The sequence below is a fragment of the Oculina patagonica genome, chromosome 2 (assembly GCF_052425735.1).
Source record: "Oculina patagonica isolate OP01 chromosome 2, crgOcupat, whole genome shotgun sequence".
In the NCBI taxonomy this organism is placed as follows: Eukaryota; Metazoa; Cnidaria; class Anthozoa; order Scleractinia; family Oculinidae; genus Oculina; species Oculina patagonica.
Window position 1 is genome coordinate 716,594 of NC_135759.1, and position 17,163 is coordinate 733,756.

The window sequence follows — 17,163 nt, forward strand, 5'->3', positions numbered from 1 at the left end:
ACATCTCTAAGGCAAATTTGCCTCAGAGTGTAGTACATTACTACTTTTATCAACAAAGGTCTTCAATAAATGCATCGAATAAAGGACTTTTTCAAAGCCCTGCTGTTAACAAATATAGTAAAGAGCCATGGATGTAAACAATCACTTAGGGCGCTATTCAATCAAGTTTTCAAATTCAATACTTGTTAGAGACTTATTAAATGAAATTTTAAACAGTTTTTATCTTTCTGTTAAACTAAATATCAGTAATCAACAGATGTCGGTTTTCTCATGCATTCATCTCGTCTCAGCCTTGCTTTTTAAAATATTTTCTTTGAATGATAAAGTTTTAAACATTTTCTTTAAAGTTTTCCATGTCTCACTGAAAATATTGAAAACAAAGTTCTGTGACTTGTAAGACATATATTTTTAATTTGTGATAAATATTTTGAAATGAAAACTGCGATTTTCCAGTAGTTCCGCCTGTTACCGTATACTTTCGCTTTCACACGCCGTGAAATTTTAATAGAAAAGAAAAATAGGTGATAAAAAAATAAGTTTGGCGTGTTATAACTGAATCACGGCGCAAAATTCCGATTTTTATTACTTACAAAATACTTCAAAACATAAACAGATAAAATTTTTCTATGTAACCTTGCGTAACTTTGGCAAATATTACTCTGGCTGTTTCGTTAAAAAGACAAAGATGCATTACCTTTATTCCACGGTACACAACTTTGTCATCTACAGTGAAATTGTTGAACCCAGCAAATCGATCAGAGTCACTCAGTTGACATTTGAATTTTTTCTTGCCTTTTGAAGGTCCAAAGTTGTACGACAAACAACGACTTTTATGAACGCATTCTATTTGGCAGACAAACTCTGTATCAACATCTTTTTCTGTAATGACGCTTCCATTAAGTTTTCGTCCTCTTATTTCTTTAGCGAAATTGATGGCTCTGAGCTCAGCAGTTTCTACCGTAGCTTGGTTAACTCCGTATGCAAAAGTTATCGATAAAAAAACTAAGAACCATTGCAGATACATGGTTGTTTCAGTTCTTTCTCGTTTAGATGATGAAACACCCAAGCTGAGCAATCGCAGTGCGAAGTTAACTTCTACTGTTAGGCTGACATGATTAATTTATTATCATTTTAAATTTTACGTGTGTGGTAATATCGAATATATCATATGTATGCCAACAGCGGGAAAACAGCGGAAAATATAAAGCACAAAAACCAAAACCCAACGGGATCTTAAACACAAACTTTTTTAAGGTTTAAAATAACCAAACGCAAAGACTTTTACCCTTTTGGACTGTGAAACCGCTAGAAGCAAATCATTAGCGAGTTCTATTTATATTTGCGAAAATGAAGATCTAATAAAGTTTACATAACATAAATCATATCTGTGAACAACTTGAAATTAATGCAACTGAAACAGATCATGATTCTAGATAGTAAAAAAGAACTGACTGTTGAGTGTTTTTAAGCAATCTGTTCCCGTACTGACATTGTGCAAGTAATTCATGTACATAGGAAAAAGTTGTCTTTTGAGAAAAATAACAAAGTAAAAAGTGACCATGGAAAGTTACGCTTGGAACACATAACAAGGTCACAATAGTGACAAATATGCAGCATTTACCACTAAGCTTAGTTGAGTTTTTTAAGAAAGTGATCCTAGGCAAAAGAAAGCAAACTGTTTGTTATATCAACATTACAACATTACTTCAAGGAAAATCAAGTGCGCGTATGACGTAAAGATTAAATTAGTGGAGTCAGTAGCAATTAAGTAAACACAAAAAACGATCGACATTTCTGGAGGAAATACAGTTGAAAGGAATATATCACACACAGGAGAGAGTGTTTCATCACAATCCAAACACCGAGAAAAGAGCTGAAAATACGACGCAGAGCGGAGTATTTCGAAGAGCTTTAAGGTGTATGGAAATACAATGAAATGCTGTCTCGAGTATTTGATGCATCTTCTGAATCAAAACTACTACTAAAGCTCTGGTTAAACGCCATACCTTTCATGCCCGAGGGGGAGGCTCCACCCCGAGGTCTAAATTCCCCTCCCCCTCCCCCCCTTTGTGGGTAAGGATTCTTTATGTTCTGGATATGTTCAGCATATTTTCCTGACGAGTCCAAGAGTCACTTTCGAAGGACGAGAGAAACATGCGAGCCGTTTACTCGCCAGGCCATGCTCACAGGAAGGATACCACTTCGTATCGGATCTGGACGAGCAATCATTCATGCTCAAGTAAGAGCTGTAAGCTTTCGATGACAAACAAACACGCCGAGCACTGTGTTGAGAAGCCATCTTGAATTTGATTCCGCCTCGGAGAAGCTGGGCCCAAGCAGGAATAGTCGAATGGAACGGTATTTTCAGGTTGTTCCGGAAATTTCTGTTCCATTCGCTTGCCAACCCGGAACCCCCGGAATTTTTGTTTGAATGGAAAGCGCCCACGATCTTCGCCATAAGCCCACCAATTTAAGCAATTTAAAAAACTCTAGACAAAGATACATGTGCTAGATGATCAAAATAAATCAAAAGGAGTTATTGTCCATGCTCTAAGTAGCTCACCAACGTATATCACCTAGAGAACACAGACGTCAACCAACTAACTGAATTAGTTTCGTTGAGAAAGACCATGTTATTTTAATAAACATTCCCTACTCCAATGGGCAAGATTTCAGTGCTGTCCAGTTTGGTCGCTACATAAGTTTAGAATATACGTTCAAATCAATTATAGCCACCAAATGACGCGGTTACAGGTGAAATCTGTAGTCGTATACATTTTTTGCGATGAGGTTAAATTTAAATGAAAGTTAAATTTCTTATTCAGATAATTCCGAAAACTTTACAGTGAACTGACTCGCTATGTTTGTTGTTCCACTTTAGAGTTTTGACCTGATATGACGTTTCATATCATATTCTTGTGGTCGATTAGAATATTGCCTATAGAAGAAACTACTCATTTTTCTGTTTTTACAAAAGACCTGATCACCACAGGAAACCAAACTCTCACAAGCAAGGTTGCAAAAAATATTTAAAAAAAAAACAATTAGGAGAATTTTCATTTTGATCTAAAGAGTAAAAAGAGAATCACAGCCGCTGGGCGTTCCTTTACTCCACAGATATCATTTAGTAATGTGCACGGTATATAAATGAACACATAATTATATGAATTTAGGATGAAACCAATTGGCTTTTCTATAAATGAAATTGCTCGCAAGGATCATTTTTTCACTTCAATGACGTTATTTATTGTCCCCGTTTTATTGTACTTATGAAAGCAATGAAATTATTTAGAGGAACTTCTGCTCACATACAGTGGGTGGTCAAGCAGTGCAATTATTAGCAATGAAAATCAATTAATATTTAACAATTTTTGCTTAACATCTGCCTAGCTTTGGAAAGTGGAAAGAGGGACGATTCTCTTTTCATTCGTACAACAGGAGAATAAGATGCATCTATTGTATTTTGCATTCTTTGTCGGTACAGTGAGCGAATCAAATCGTTTTACTGAACCAAGCTTAGAATCAATAAATTTTGCAAGAGCCATAATTGGACGAAAACTAAATGGAAGTGTGATAAAGGAGGTTGAAGTGGACTCAGAGATTTCTTGTCAATTCGCATGCGTCAAGGAAAGTCGCTGTTTGTCGTACAACTTTGGACCCACAGAAGACAAGAAGAGATTTAAGTGTCAACTAAGCGATTCTGATCGATTTGTTGGCTTCAAGAATTTCACTGAAGATGGTGAACTTATCTACCGAGGAATTCAGGTAATTTCAAACTTTTGCCAGAATAAAACTATCATAATGTTTTAGTAACTACAAGGGAGCCAATTTAATATGTGATACTTGATATCTGATATTTGAAATATCAAATGAAACATTGAAAAGGAAATTTCAAACTTAGATCAAAATAGGCGTTCACAAGTCTAATATGCGGTTTCTTGATAGTTAAACATCACTTTAGTTGAACAAAATCTATCGTATTCATTTATCATGTATCTTAAATATTTTGGCCTGAAATATTAATATTTTATATTTATAATTATACAGCAAACTTAGGTCAAATAATCAATACTTTGTGTTAAAAGCCAAAACAAGTATACAGGGAACAGTTAAAATTTACTCTTCATCAAGGATACATTTGCTGAATGATTATAATATATCGGCCAAAAAAGAGTTTTTTGTTCGTAGCTTACCACCGTATATCACCTAGGGATACGGACGTCAACTGATTGACTTAATTTCTTCTGTCAAAGTTAAACCAAATATACATATAAAAAAATAAACGTTCTTCTTCTTCTTCTTCTTTATTTAAATTTAAAGCAATCAATTTTAAAAGTTTGGTCCTTCAGATTATTTATGAACGCTGGGATATTGAATTTGTTTAGACTTCCTTTGAATTTAATAACTGGAAGAAAGTTCAAGAATAAAACCTGACACAACAGAAAATAATTAACTTTTTCACGTTAACACAGTTGAATAAAAGCCAATCTAAAACTGAGTAAGAGCATTTACGCTATTTTATGAGATATACAATTTTAAGTTTTTGACATAAAAACTGTCGACGCTTAAAAAATGCCAGGGTCTCTCTATCTAGCCTGAATTTCAGACATCCCTCTGTGGTCGCCTACTCCCCAGAAGGGACGTCTGAACACATCTGGCCTTAATGCCGTCCGGTGACGTCACTACCCGAAAACCGGGTAGTGATTTTGATTGGTTGATTTAAAAATTATTTGCATAATGATGTGAAATTATGACTGAATTTTACCGCGCGAGGATTGTAATTTGAAAACGTTTGGAAAGAGTTCGAAAGAGTTCACCTTCCCAGATATGAATTTATTAGTCATTTACCTTGAGTTTATTACTTTATTAGTTTACCTACGGATGAAGAATAGTAATGGGAATCGGTAGGTTTTAAGTTGGCGGCATTCGTCGCTTCGACATGCGGTGTTTTGCCAAATTTATACGTATTCTTGTTTTATCAACAAAACCGCTCGACGCTTATGTCCTGCAGCCTCGATCGATGAGCCAGTGATTTCTGAACTCAGTGCCCACGGTCAAGTAAGATATTTTTGTCTTGAATTCCGTTTCTTGATGCCTCTGTAACCGTCTAAATTGATTCATTTAAGTACTCACGAGTGTGTTGTATTTGTCCGCTGCGTAACATATTATATTTTGATCGCTATAGATAAAGCAAATCAGTTCGGATTAAATCGGTTCCGTAAAAGAATATAGCCTGCAGTCGATTAAAATCTCATTCATTTGTCTCAAGTTTTCAATAGTTTACTATTAAAACAATTTTATACCCTGTAATCCTTTATTGAAGCGATTTTTCTTTCACAATTTCGTGGCCTCGACAGAAACTTTTCCGCATGAAACCAAAGTGTAGTGAAGTCACCGGACGGCATTAGGGCCAGATGTGTTCAGACGTCCTTTCTGGAGAGTAGGGACCACAGAGGGATGTCTGAAATTCAGGCTACTCTCTACCCTGCCTGCTCGGGGGAAGCGGGCTGCCTGCTCGGGGGAAGAGGGTGAAGAGAGAGACCCTGGGAACGAGGTTGAGTAATACTTTGCAGAAAAATTCTTATTTTTGGCTAGGCCCTTATATCGATTGTTCTATTAAAACGATAATAGAACAATCGATAATAATGCTACTAGCAGTGGTCGATTTTCTCTAAAATATGCTCAAAATTATGTTCATATCTGAAAATTATGCTACTGTTTCTTAAAGTATGCTTTTTGATGCGATCGCAAAATGGAACTTTTAATTTTTCACGTCAGATAGATGCCCTCTGGTCTTGTACTTGCCTTTGGTTTGCCTCAGGAACCGATCTCTAGCAATATGAGCGCGATCTGGTCAATTGGGCGGCTGCTCTCCTTCTTGTATCTGCTAGTTGCTTGACGCTATTTTGTTGCCTGTGAAAGCAGAAAATGAGACTGACGGTGTGCCCAGAGTTTAAGAAGGAAAACGACCCATTTTTGTGGTAACCTTTTCCTCCCTCCCCCTCCTCCCCAAGACAAATAAAAATACACTGAACCATGCACAGCCATGAACCCCAAACTCTCAAGCGCCATTTTGTACTTGTTTTTTTTTTTTAATCTTTATTTATTTATTTATTTATTTCTATACAGAGTATCTGTGAGACCGGACCCTTTCCTTGCGGCGACAAAGAAGTCTGTATTCCTGACTACCAAGCTGAAACTTTCACCTGCATTTGCGACGAAGGCTACTCGGGCAAACCTTGCAGTATGTTATTCTGATTATTATTTAATCTGTCTTGAAGGTAATACAAGTTATGAACATTTCATAATATTTACATTGTCATGGACATTTTGCAGAGCCTAAGAGCTGTTCCCGCTTGCTAAAAGATGGTTTCACATCCAATGGCGTGTACACCATCAATCCAGATGGCGGTAAACCAATACAAGTGTTGTGTGACATGACCACGGATGGTGGAGGTTGGACCGTTTTTCAGCGACGTTTGGACGGCTCCGTTGACTTTTATCTCGGATGGGAATCCTACAAAAACGGGTTTGGAGATCTGAACGGCGAGTTCTGGCTTGGAAATGACAATCTTCACCGTTTGACAGCCGCTGATGACGTCATATTGAGAGTTGACCTGGAAGCCTTTGATGACAAGATTAAATACGCTAAGTACACGACTTTTAAGGTGGCAGACGAGGGAGATAAGTACCGGCTTTTGATTGGAGGATACAGTGGCACGGCTGGTGACTCCATGTACGAAAACAAACAGTCAGCAAAGTAAGAACTGGCAGTTAGTTAGGCAAATGATGCAAACAAAGCACCACTGTAAAAAGTTTAGTTAACCGTGGACGTAACCATTGCATTTCAAAGTTGGATGCAGCCTTTATAAGAAGTTGCGTGAACTTTCTCTTTTTTCACTGAGTTTTATATTTTCAGTGTTAATGATGACATGATTGTATTTTTTATGCCTAGCATCTAAATTGTAATCCTCAGACACTGAGTGACAATATTTTATACAGTCAGAACCTAATTTAAATAGCAAAAATTAATATCTTAAAAATGTTTCAAATGAGTCAAATGAATACAAGCTTGCCTTACAAAACATATGTCGTTAGGTATAACCAGAAAATAGGAGACTTGGAGACTGCACTGGATCCAGCGATAGACTTAAAAAAACTTACTGATTATAAAATATAAAAAAATTAAAAGAAAGAATCTTTTACAAAACATGCACGTCATACACTTAATGGTTATGTCATTGCAGTTTTAAATTTTATTTATTCGTCTCCATTTTCATGTTCATTTTATTTTTGACTTTTGCTGACATTCTTGTTGTCATTGATATTTTCGTTTTATTGTTTGAATTTTTGTTAATGTTTCTGTTTTTGTTATTGTTGTTCCTTTGAATTATGCCTTCTTTGTTTTGCTCACAGTGGTATGCAGTTTTCGACGAAAGACAACGACAACGATCCTGCAGGTGGAAGCTGCGCTGTCCTACATAAAGGTGCATGGTGGTATCGTGACTGCCATGGGTCAAACCTTAACGGACTGTATCATGGCGGACAGCATGACTCTCATGCTGACGGAGTTAACTGGTACAAATTTCGAGGACATTACTACTCACTAAAGCGTGCTGAAATGAAACTGAGGCCAGTTTCGCAGAATTGATGCCGCTAACGTTGAGAAGATCGTTAAAAAGGGACATGTATGAAAATAGTTCTCTTTTAAAAAACACTTGAAGGGAAACAGCTGTTTTAATTTCGGCAGGATACTTTCTACAGGATTTTATTTATTTATTTATTGGTAGGATAATTTGTTAAACAACATGATAAGTGAGTAATCTGTGCGCTGACGCCTTCTAGTTCTTAGAGAAATAGGAGCCTGACGTCTTTATAGTTCCTAGTCCTCTATCTTCGTCGCGGTCAATACGTCACCGAAACGAGTAGTGACGTCAGTAATACCGTGAAGGCCTGGGCAAGAAAAGCCGTACAGCTACTAGACAAGTTTGTATCAAGGTTTTTTGGAGTTTTATCGAGATATTTGGATTTCTCACAAGTATTGCAAATCTTTAGAATCATCACACATTTCTGCCAGAGAGGGCACTTTCTGCACACGACTGCTGGAGTGGTGCAGTGGATCGACTCTCCAAAAAGGGTTGTTAGGGGGGGGGGGGGCAGGGGGGTGATGATATCTTTCGTATTAGGCCTCCAATGGTGTAAAAGGCGACCGTAACCTCAAAATGGGCCCTAGGGGGGTCCGGGTGCATGCCCCCCCCCCCCTCCAAGAGAAATTTGAAATACAGTTGCTCGGAAATGCAATTCCCAGCAAAAAAGGGCTGTCGATGATTTTCAGATGCAAATGCTATAAAGGAAATCTCAACAGACCGCAGTAAAAGACCCAATAGGCATCGGTGTACTGCCGGTGACCGGATTTTATTGAAATCCCTGCTGAAAAATAGCTTTCTCCTTTGCTTTCTGCTGATGTTATATGTATTTCACAGCACCTAAATTATAACATTTGGTAGGAGGGAATAGCGCCAGATTTCACTCATTCCAAAATAAACACTCTTCTCTTGTACGGCGCATGCCATTGTGCGGTTGCCTGTCATCTTGCCAGTCCAAAAGGCTCTAAAATTTCCACTTGCTAAATGGGCCTTGATCTCATCGCGAGAGAGTAGTTGTGAAATATATAATGCTATGGTACGTTATAAATTGCTTTCAATTTATCTTGAAAGAGTTCATGAGAGTTTTAGTCTGAATTTTTTGTAATCACACATTGGTGGAAAAATTTGTAGGCCCGGGCCTACGGGCCTATAGGCTGGCTACGCCCCTGAAAGATGCCCCACCTATTTTACAGCAATACCTATCCATGGTTATCCAATTTCAATTGCAACAATTCTCAAAGCAGTCAGCACTAAGTATAATGACAGCTTTTGGAGTTTTTCTTCTCATAGTACGATCTGCACATTAAGCATGTGGCTTTTTTCATTTTTTATATGAAAATGTTATTGCAGTAAGGTGTACCTTAAGGTGGTAGAATAGAGTTTGGCTCAAAAATGAAACATATCAAAACATTCAAGGATTTGAAAGATAACATAGATTTATTCACAATCCCAAGAGATAAGCGCGCCATTCTGTTCATGTGCGGAATTATAAAAGCCTAAAGTTGGTCGCTAGGCCGGCACTTTGTGCCGCCATATTGAATTTATTGTGTGACACGCGAGTGACACGCACCAAATGTTGATTTGAGTCTGCTTTTGCCGTTGAAAAGCTTTGCTTTGTTTTGGAAGACGTAAGTTCAGGTCCGCTGTACCTTTCCTGTGAAAATGTCTGCAATATATTCTACAAAAGAAGCTGAATAACGATCATTATATCGGACGAACGTGATTTAGAAAGCGGCATTGTGTTACACGATCGATCATTGTGAAATATCAACTATAAGACGGAATCAGTCGTTCAGAGCAATTTACAGGTCTTGAATTAAAAGTTGATGGTAGAAATAAACTTAACTTATGTCCTTTATGTGGTTCCTTGGTATTTTGGCTCCATTTATGGTTAAATCGTGGGTTTTTTCGCTTCTGGGACTCGTGACATAACATTTACACAACAACACAAGAATTTGCCACAAAGCATGATATTCTTCACGGGAGACTTGCGCAGTAACTCAGTACGCCTATTATCCGCTGTGCCCATTAGCCGAGGTCTCAAGTTCACATCGTTGCTATGCATTACGTAATTGTTTACGCCGCCATCTTGAACTTCGTCAAAGGACGGACAAGATCGTAGATTTTCGGCATTCTTCGCGCTATAATCGGCCATGTGTTGCCACAAACACTTCGAACAGCGGTTTTCTAAGAAGATTTCAAAATGGCGCCCGATAAACACGATCTTGTGATGAGATATCGGCGAGAAACTACCACAATTTAAGGACCTACACAGACCGCACTGAAAGGTACTTTAAGAATAAAGTTGTAGATTTATCGTATCTGGATGAAATTCGCGTGGTTTGTTATTATAGTGTAAAAGATACTTTTCACGGGAGCCCGGAGCGAAAGAAGTTTTCTTCGAGATGTGAGTGCCGCGTAAAGAATCAGCACGTGTTTTTGACTTTAAAGCTCGATATCTGAGGAAAGAAGTGGCTTTCCACTCCGGGCTCCCGCATGATTTTTCCTCTTCTATATGGGAATAGAGTCCTACATTTCATTTTGACCAGCTTTCAAAAATAAAGCCGCAAAACGAAAATTTCGTAATTTTGAGCCCGCAATTCAAATGAGGTTTGTCACCTGAGGTGTGAAAATTGTCACCTCAAACATCAATTTTTCTGAAGCTTAACTTAAGTTGTCTTGGCCTGTTATGTTTTTACTTCAGTCACGTCTCTTAATTTTAAGAAATTTCCATCCAAAACCGACCTGTTAAACTCTAGTCTACCACCTTAAAAGAAAACTTTTATAATTTTTTTTACATGCTAAAATCACTTTATCTGTCAAACCAGAAGCATAGGTGATATGCTTCTGGTTAAACACATTAAATGATAAACAAAAGACTATCAACCCTTTAAGATTGATTGGTAAGCTGTACTTTCAGCTTCCTCGGCAGCAAAGGACAGTTCCAAATCACTAACAGGATCCTCGTGCAACCAGCCGCAAACGTCTTCATCTGATATAGCTACCAACTTGTTGTTCTCGCAACTGCACTCTTCTAGTGAGAATCCGTGACAACTCGCGCAAGTTTTCGGCGCTAAATGACCGATGGCTTGGTTGCATAACCTTACTGCAGCAATTGGTTCTCCATCATTCATTGTAGGTCTATTAGTGCCATTTTCTAATGATCCCAAACCCTCTCTAGTGCCTATTACGTTTCCCTGAAATTCTTCCAGCGTCCTCTTATGGTGTTTTTGCATGTTCCTGACAGGCTTGCCAACACCTTCACTGACATCACTGGAACGTTCGGCATGAACCTGAAGCATTGAATCATCGTCCCAGTCATCCCAATTAATGTTACACTGTGCGCCATTTGTATGGCTTCTCGAGGAAAATAATCCTTGCCTGTTGGTCTCAGTTGTATGGAGAGCCTCTTGAGTTGCAGAGGTAGAGGAATAACTGTTCCCGTAATCCTCACATTCAGCCGCAAGCTTACAAAGCTCTTGATCGTCCCAATCTTCTGACACAAACTCACTACACTGAAACGAAAACAGGACTGGCTTGTTATTTTTATTAGTCATAAGTACAGAAATAAGTGGACAATTAGAGTGAGAGTTCAAAGTTTCTATATAATAGACTGTTTCTGTCGAGGGTCTATCGCGTTCTGGAAATTTTATGTTCTGAAACAAATATTAGCCCAAGAGCAAAGTTCGAGAATTTATATGTAACTTTCCACAACATAAAATCTTTAAGGGAAACTATCAGGCGATATGCCCGAGAGTTAAATAGTTCCTGCGCAAGATTTTACAATGTGAAAAATTTTATGCAATAACGGCAAATGAAAATTTCATTCGGGGAAACATGTGCCGGTTGATAGCGACATCACTTCTTCGAGAAGTGACTGAGCCTGCGGTTTTCGTCCCAGAAGTTGCTTAGCAACATGACGTATTTATACGCGCGACGGCTTTCAGAGTACTCGTGAGCGCTCGCGCTAGTTTTTGATTGGATGGTAATTCGGAAATTCTTCGAGTGCTTCAACGAAGATTTGCCAAAACTGGCCCTTATTCCTCCGACTGATATAGTGATAAACTAACGATAGATAGTGAGTGCAAGTAGAGCCACATTGTGAGGAGCGCGAGTTCCAGGTCTCTGCTTTCCTCATTGTCGTAAGACCTTAAGTTAAATTACCTGAGCACATGACAATGGATTAATCTCGTCTGGAATAGGCCTTTCTGGAAATGAAGTAAACAAAAAGTGACTTGCCATTATGAAGTAAGTTCCATTAATTATTGAAAACAATTTTAGCAACATCTTGGAATGTAGATTTTAAGGTGTTATAAATTTCCAAAATTATAGTCGAATCTCAATAACTCGAACCTTCAAGGGAAATCAAAAAAGGTTCGAGATATCGGGAGTTCGAGTTATTGAGGGTAAAATTAATAAGAACATGATCTGAAGGAAAATCGAAAAAGGTTCGAGTTAACGGGAGTTCGAGTTATCGAGGGTAAAATTAATAAGAAAATGACCTGAAGGGGAATCGCATAAGGTTCGAGTTAGCGGGAGTTCGAGTTATTGAGGGTAAAATTAATAAGAAAATGACCTGAAGGGAAATCGAAAAAGGTTCGAGTTAGCGGGAGTTCGAGTTATTGAGGGTAAAATTAATAAGAAAATGACCTGAAGGGGAATCGAAAAAGGTTTGAGTTAGCGGGAGTTCGAGTTACTCAGGGTAAAATTATTAAGAAAATGACCTGAAGGGGAATCGAAAAAGGTTCGAGTTAGCGGGAGTTCGAGTTATCGAGGGTAAAATTAATAAGAAAATGACCTGAAGGGGAATCGAAAAAGGTTTGAGTTAGCGGGAGTTCGAGTTACTGAGGGTAAAATTAATAAGAAAATGACCTGAAGGGGAATCGAAAAAGGTTTGAGTTAGCGGGAGTTCGAGTTATTGAGGGTAAAATTAATAAGAAAATGACCTGAAGGGGAATCGAAAAAGGTTCGAGATATCGGGAGTTCAAGTTATCGAGGGTAAAATTAATAAGAAAATGACCTGAAGGGGAATCGAAACAGGTTTGAGTTAGCGGGAGTTCGAGTTATCGGGATTCAACTGTATAACCCCGATAATGGGAATCTTCTGCAAGGTTGGCACAAGGTTGGCACAAGGTTGGCACAAGGCTGGCACAAGGTTGGATCATTGTGGATCACACGTCACATACCAGGAGAACGATAGTCGATGTTTTTGCAGTCAGGGTCGTGACACTTTTGGTAATATACACCAAGCCTCAAATCTGCAACAATCCTGAACAAAAAAAAAAAAAACAAGAAATAACATGGTTATTTAATAGCTTCTTGAACATAAAAGAGTCTGTTAAATAACGTTTCATTATTGGTTTTGGTGCAAAGCAATGATATCGTATTTTAGGGAAGTGGTCATAACAAGTGTACTCAGTGAGGACCCACCTAGTAAGGGGAAGGGGGTTATGCAAGATACCACCTGTCTGATTAACAAAATAGACAAAAAAAATTTGGCTTCATAAGTTGAGTTAGGACTTTCGTATTTGGTGTGCATGAAGATTGTACTGCTATAGAAATGGCACAAGGAGGTTTAATTTTTTTTTTAATCGCTACTCCTGATAGAGTAGGTACATAAAGAGACCACCTGTCTTTTTGCAGAGTGGTGGGTCCTGTCTGAGTACAATAGTTTTGACCATTTGTCTTATAAGAAGAAAGCAACATTTCAGAAAAAAGTGGTTATTCCGTACATTATGTGGTTGCTTTTGTGTGCTCTTCCAATGTTTTCTCACCAACGGTTCTTCCAGATGTCATAAGTCAGTAATTTTCCTGTCAATTAAAAAAAATATATATTTAGCCTCCTCTAAAGGAAGGTATATACGACTATCATTAAAGCTATATTAAGGGCCTCAGAAGGGTTACATGTTATGTTATGTTATGTTATGTTATATGTTATGTTATGTTATGTTATGTTATGTTATGTTATGTTATGTTATGTTATGTTATGTTATGTTATGTTATGTTATGTTATGTTATGTTATGTTATGTTATGTTATGTTATGTTATGTTATGTTATGTTATGTTATGTTATGTTATGTTATGTTATGGGGTATTCCTTTCGCATACCTGCAAAAGGGATTACGGCATCTCTTTTACTTTTCAATTCAGTGACCCATTAAATTACGACTTCCTAAATCGGGCCGTTCAGTGGATCTTTTCGAAATATTTTAGAATAGCTTCATTTGCTTGTTGTCCCATTTGAGACCACATGATGTTACCCTTGAAAATTAGCTTTTTCAAATTAAAACAAATTCCCCTGAACAAACTTCTGGACAACAACACATGATAGACATAGACATAATTTATTTATACACGAAGAGCTTAGGAGCCGTAGCTCGTTAAAACGCTCTCGTGAAATGAAAAAGGTTTAAAAATTACAAATAAAAGACGGTTAAAAAGGTAAAAAGTGTATATGTACAAAATTGTGATTATGTAATGTTTAATAAATGAGCAGCAGTGTTTTATCAAGTTTAAAACACGAGGCGCAGCCGAGTGTTATAGACTTGATAAAACACGAACTGCGAATTTATTGAACGGCTTAAAAATCTTCTGATGTAGATCAACTCATTCTTGCACTAATATTTAGATTTGGGGTTATTTTGGCCTAGAAAATTGGACGTAAAGTTTAGCCGCGTCTTTATCAGATATAAAGACACTCATTAAACATTAATTTCTTTTGTATTTTCTTTATGAATTATTAATGAGTTTTTTAAGACATGAATAAATAGAAATCTATATAAATATAATTCTAGTTAAAAGGTAATTACAATTTCAATTAAAAAGGTATCTAAAATTACAATAAAAAGTTCATTAAAAAATTACAATTTTAATTAAAAATGAAGCTAAAATTGCAATTAAAAAGGTCTTTGAAAATTACAGTCAACAGAAAGAGCAACTGCAGCTTTCTTCTATTGGTAATTTGGATTCGGACAGTAATTTCTTAAAAGAGGTGAGATATTCGGCCTGGCGGACTTCAATAGGTAATAGGTAGGTAGGTATCTAAAATGTGCAATTAACATATTCTGTATACGTAGCTGAAGGTTTATTATATTTTCTACATGAAATTGTTTGTTAAGATCACTTCTTGTTGTTTTCACTTCAATTTTTCATTGTCCAAGTTTTATTGTACTTAGAAAAACATTAACATTTGTTAGCGAAATTGTTGAACCAGTGAAACTAGTTTTGTAGTCGCATTTTTTGTTTTGTTTTGCGATGAGGTTAAATTCAAATGAAAGTAAAATTCCTTATTTAGATAATGCCGTAACCTTTACAGTGAAATGACTCGCTATGTTCGTTGTTCCACTTTAGAGTTTTGACCTGATATGACGTCAGATATTATTGTGGTCGATTAGAATATTGCCTATGAAAGAGACTTCTCATTTTTCTGTTTTTAAAAAAGACCTGATCACCTCAGGAAACCAAAATCTCACAAGAAGGATTGCAGAAAATGTAAGAAAAATATTTAAGAGAATTTTTATTTTGATCTAGAGAATGAAAAGGGATCACAGCGGTTTGGCGTCGCTTTACTCCAACGACATCATTTAGTGATGTACAACACGAGTATTAAATGAACACATAGAGCCGTTTTCACTTGAGTGTCGAAAGTAAATTGCGTTTGCTTTGGTTTTTGCATTACTACGCTTAGTGATTGGCTTAAAAATCTCGCACCACTTTCTCAGCCAATCAGAACTAAAACCAAAACCAATCGTGACTCGCTCGCGCACGTTTTCCCGCGCTTCGTGCCAGCTACATGTATTTGCTACGAGTTTTGATTGGTTCACTGGATTGTCTGTGTCCTTTGTGATTGGCCAGAGTAATTACTTTGGTTTTAGTTTTACGACACTCAAATTGAAAACTGCTCTATTTATGTGAATTTGAGATGAAACCAATTGCCTTTTCTTAATGACATTGCTTGTGAGGATCGTTTTTTCAATTCAATTGCGGTATTTATTGTCCCCGTTTTATTATACTTAGGAAAGCAAATTATTTAACGGAACTTCTGCTCACATGCAAGTCGGTGGTCACGGGGTGGAATAATTAGCAATGAAAATCAATTAATATTTAACAAACTTTGCCTAACATCTGCCTAGCTTTGGAAAGTGGGACAATTCTCTTTTCGTTCGTCTCCATAGAAGAATAAGATGCATCTTCTGTATTTTGCATTCTTTGTCAGTGCAGTAAGCGGATCAAATCGTTTTACTAAACCAAGCTTTAAAGCAATCAATTTTGCAAGAGCCATAATTGGACAAAAACTTAATGGCAGTGTGATAAACGAAACCGAAATGGACTCAGAGATTTCTTGTCAATTTGCATGCGTCAAGGAAAGTCGCTGTTTGTCGTACAACTTTGGACCCACAGAAGACAAGAAGAGATTTAAGTGTCAACTAAGCGATTCTGATCGATTTGTTGGCTTGAAAAACTTCACTGAAGATAGTGAACTTATCTACCGAGGAATACAGGTAATTTCAAACTTTAGCCAGGATTAAACTATCATTATATTTTAGTTATTGCAAGAGAACCAATCATCAAATGAAACCTTGTTATTTAACGGAACTTCTGCTCACATGCAAGTCGGTGGTCACGGGGTGGAATAATTAGCAATGAAAATCAATTAATATTTAACAAACTTTGCCTAACATCTGCCTAGCTTTGGAAAGTGGGACAATTCTCTTTTCGTTCGTCTCCATAGAAGAATAAGATGCATCTTCTGTATTTTGCATTCTTTGTCAGTGCAGTAAGCGGATCAAATCGTTTTACTAAACCAAGCTTTAAAGCAATCAATTTTGCAAGAGCCATAATTGGACAAAAACTTAATGGCAGTGTGATAAACGAAACCGAAATGGACTCAGAGATTTCTTGTCAATTTGCATGCGTCAAGGAAAGTCGCTGTTTGTCGTACAACTTTGGACTCACAGAAGACAAGAAGAGATTTAAGTGTCAACTAAGCGATTCTGATCGATTTGTTGGCTTGAAAAACTTCACTGAAGATAGTGAACTTATCTACCGAGGAATACAGGTAATTTCAAACTTTAGCCAGGATTAAACTATCATTATATTTTAGTTATTGCAAGAGAACCAATCATCAAATGAAACCTTGTTATTTAACGGAACTTCTGCTCACATGCAAGTCGGTGGTCACGGGGTGGAATAATTAGCAATGAAAATCAATTAATATTTAACAAACTTTGCCTAACATCTGCCTAGCTTTGGAAAGTGGGACAATTCTCTTTTCGTTCGTCTCCATAGAAGAATAAGATGCATCTTCTGTATTTTGCATTCTTTGTCAGTGCAGTAAGCGGATCAAATCGTTTTACTAAACCAAGCTTTAAAGCAATCAATTTTGCAAGAGCCATAATTAGACAAAAACTTAATGGCAGTGTGATAAACGAAACCGAAATGGACTCAGAGATTTCTTGTCAATTTGCATGCGTCAAGGAAAGTCGCTGTTTGTCGTACAACTTTGGACCCACAGAAG

General features: G+C 37.2%; 2 protein-coding genes across 2 annotated transcripts; one reads left to right on the forward strand and one right to left on the reverse strand.

Annotated features, from left to right (window-relative positions):
* The first annotated feature begins 3,441 nt into the window (after window positions 1–3,441).
* LOC144642481 (microfibril-associated glycoprotein 4-like) lies at window positions 3,442–7,651 on the forward strand. The gene is made up of 4 exons (XM_078501444.1): window positions 3,442–3,765; window positions 6,130–6,244; window positions 6,337–6,760; window positions 7,417–7,651. The coding sequence occupies exons 1-4, from the start codon at window positions 3,448–3,450 to the stop codon at window positions 7,649–7,651; spliced, it is 1,092 nt and encodes a 363-aa protein (XP_078357570.1). The 5' UTR covers window positions 3,442–3,447.
* A 2,861-nt stretch (window positions 7,652–10,512) lies between these two features.
* Window positions 10,513–13,466, reverse strand: LOC144641674 (uncharacterized). The gene is made up of 4 exons (XM_078500705.1): window positions 13,379–13,466; window positions 12,833–12,915; window positions 11,811–11,854; window positions 10,513–11,161 (listed from the first exon to the last, which is right to left on the reverse strand). Coding segments are annotated over exons 1-4 (762 nt in total). The 5' UTR covers window positions 13,381–13,466; the 3' UTR covers window positions 10,513–10,528.
* Window positions 13,467–17,163: the final 3,697 nt, after the last annotated feature.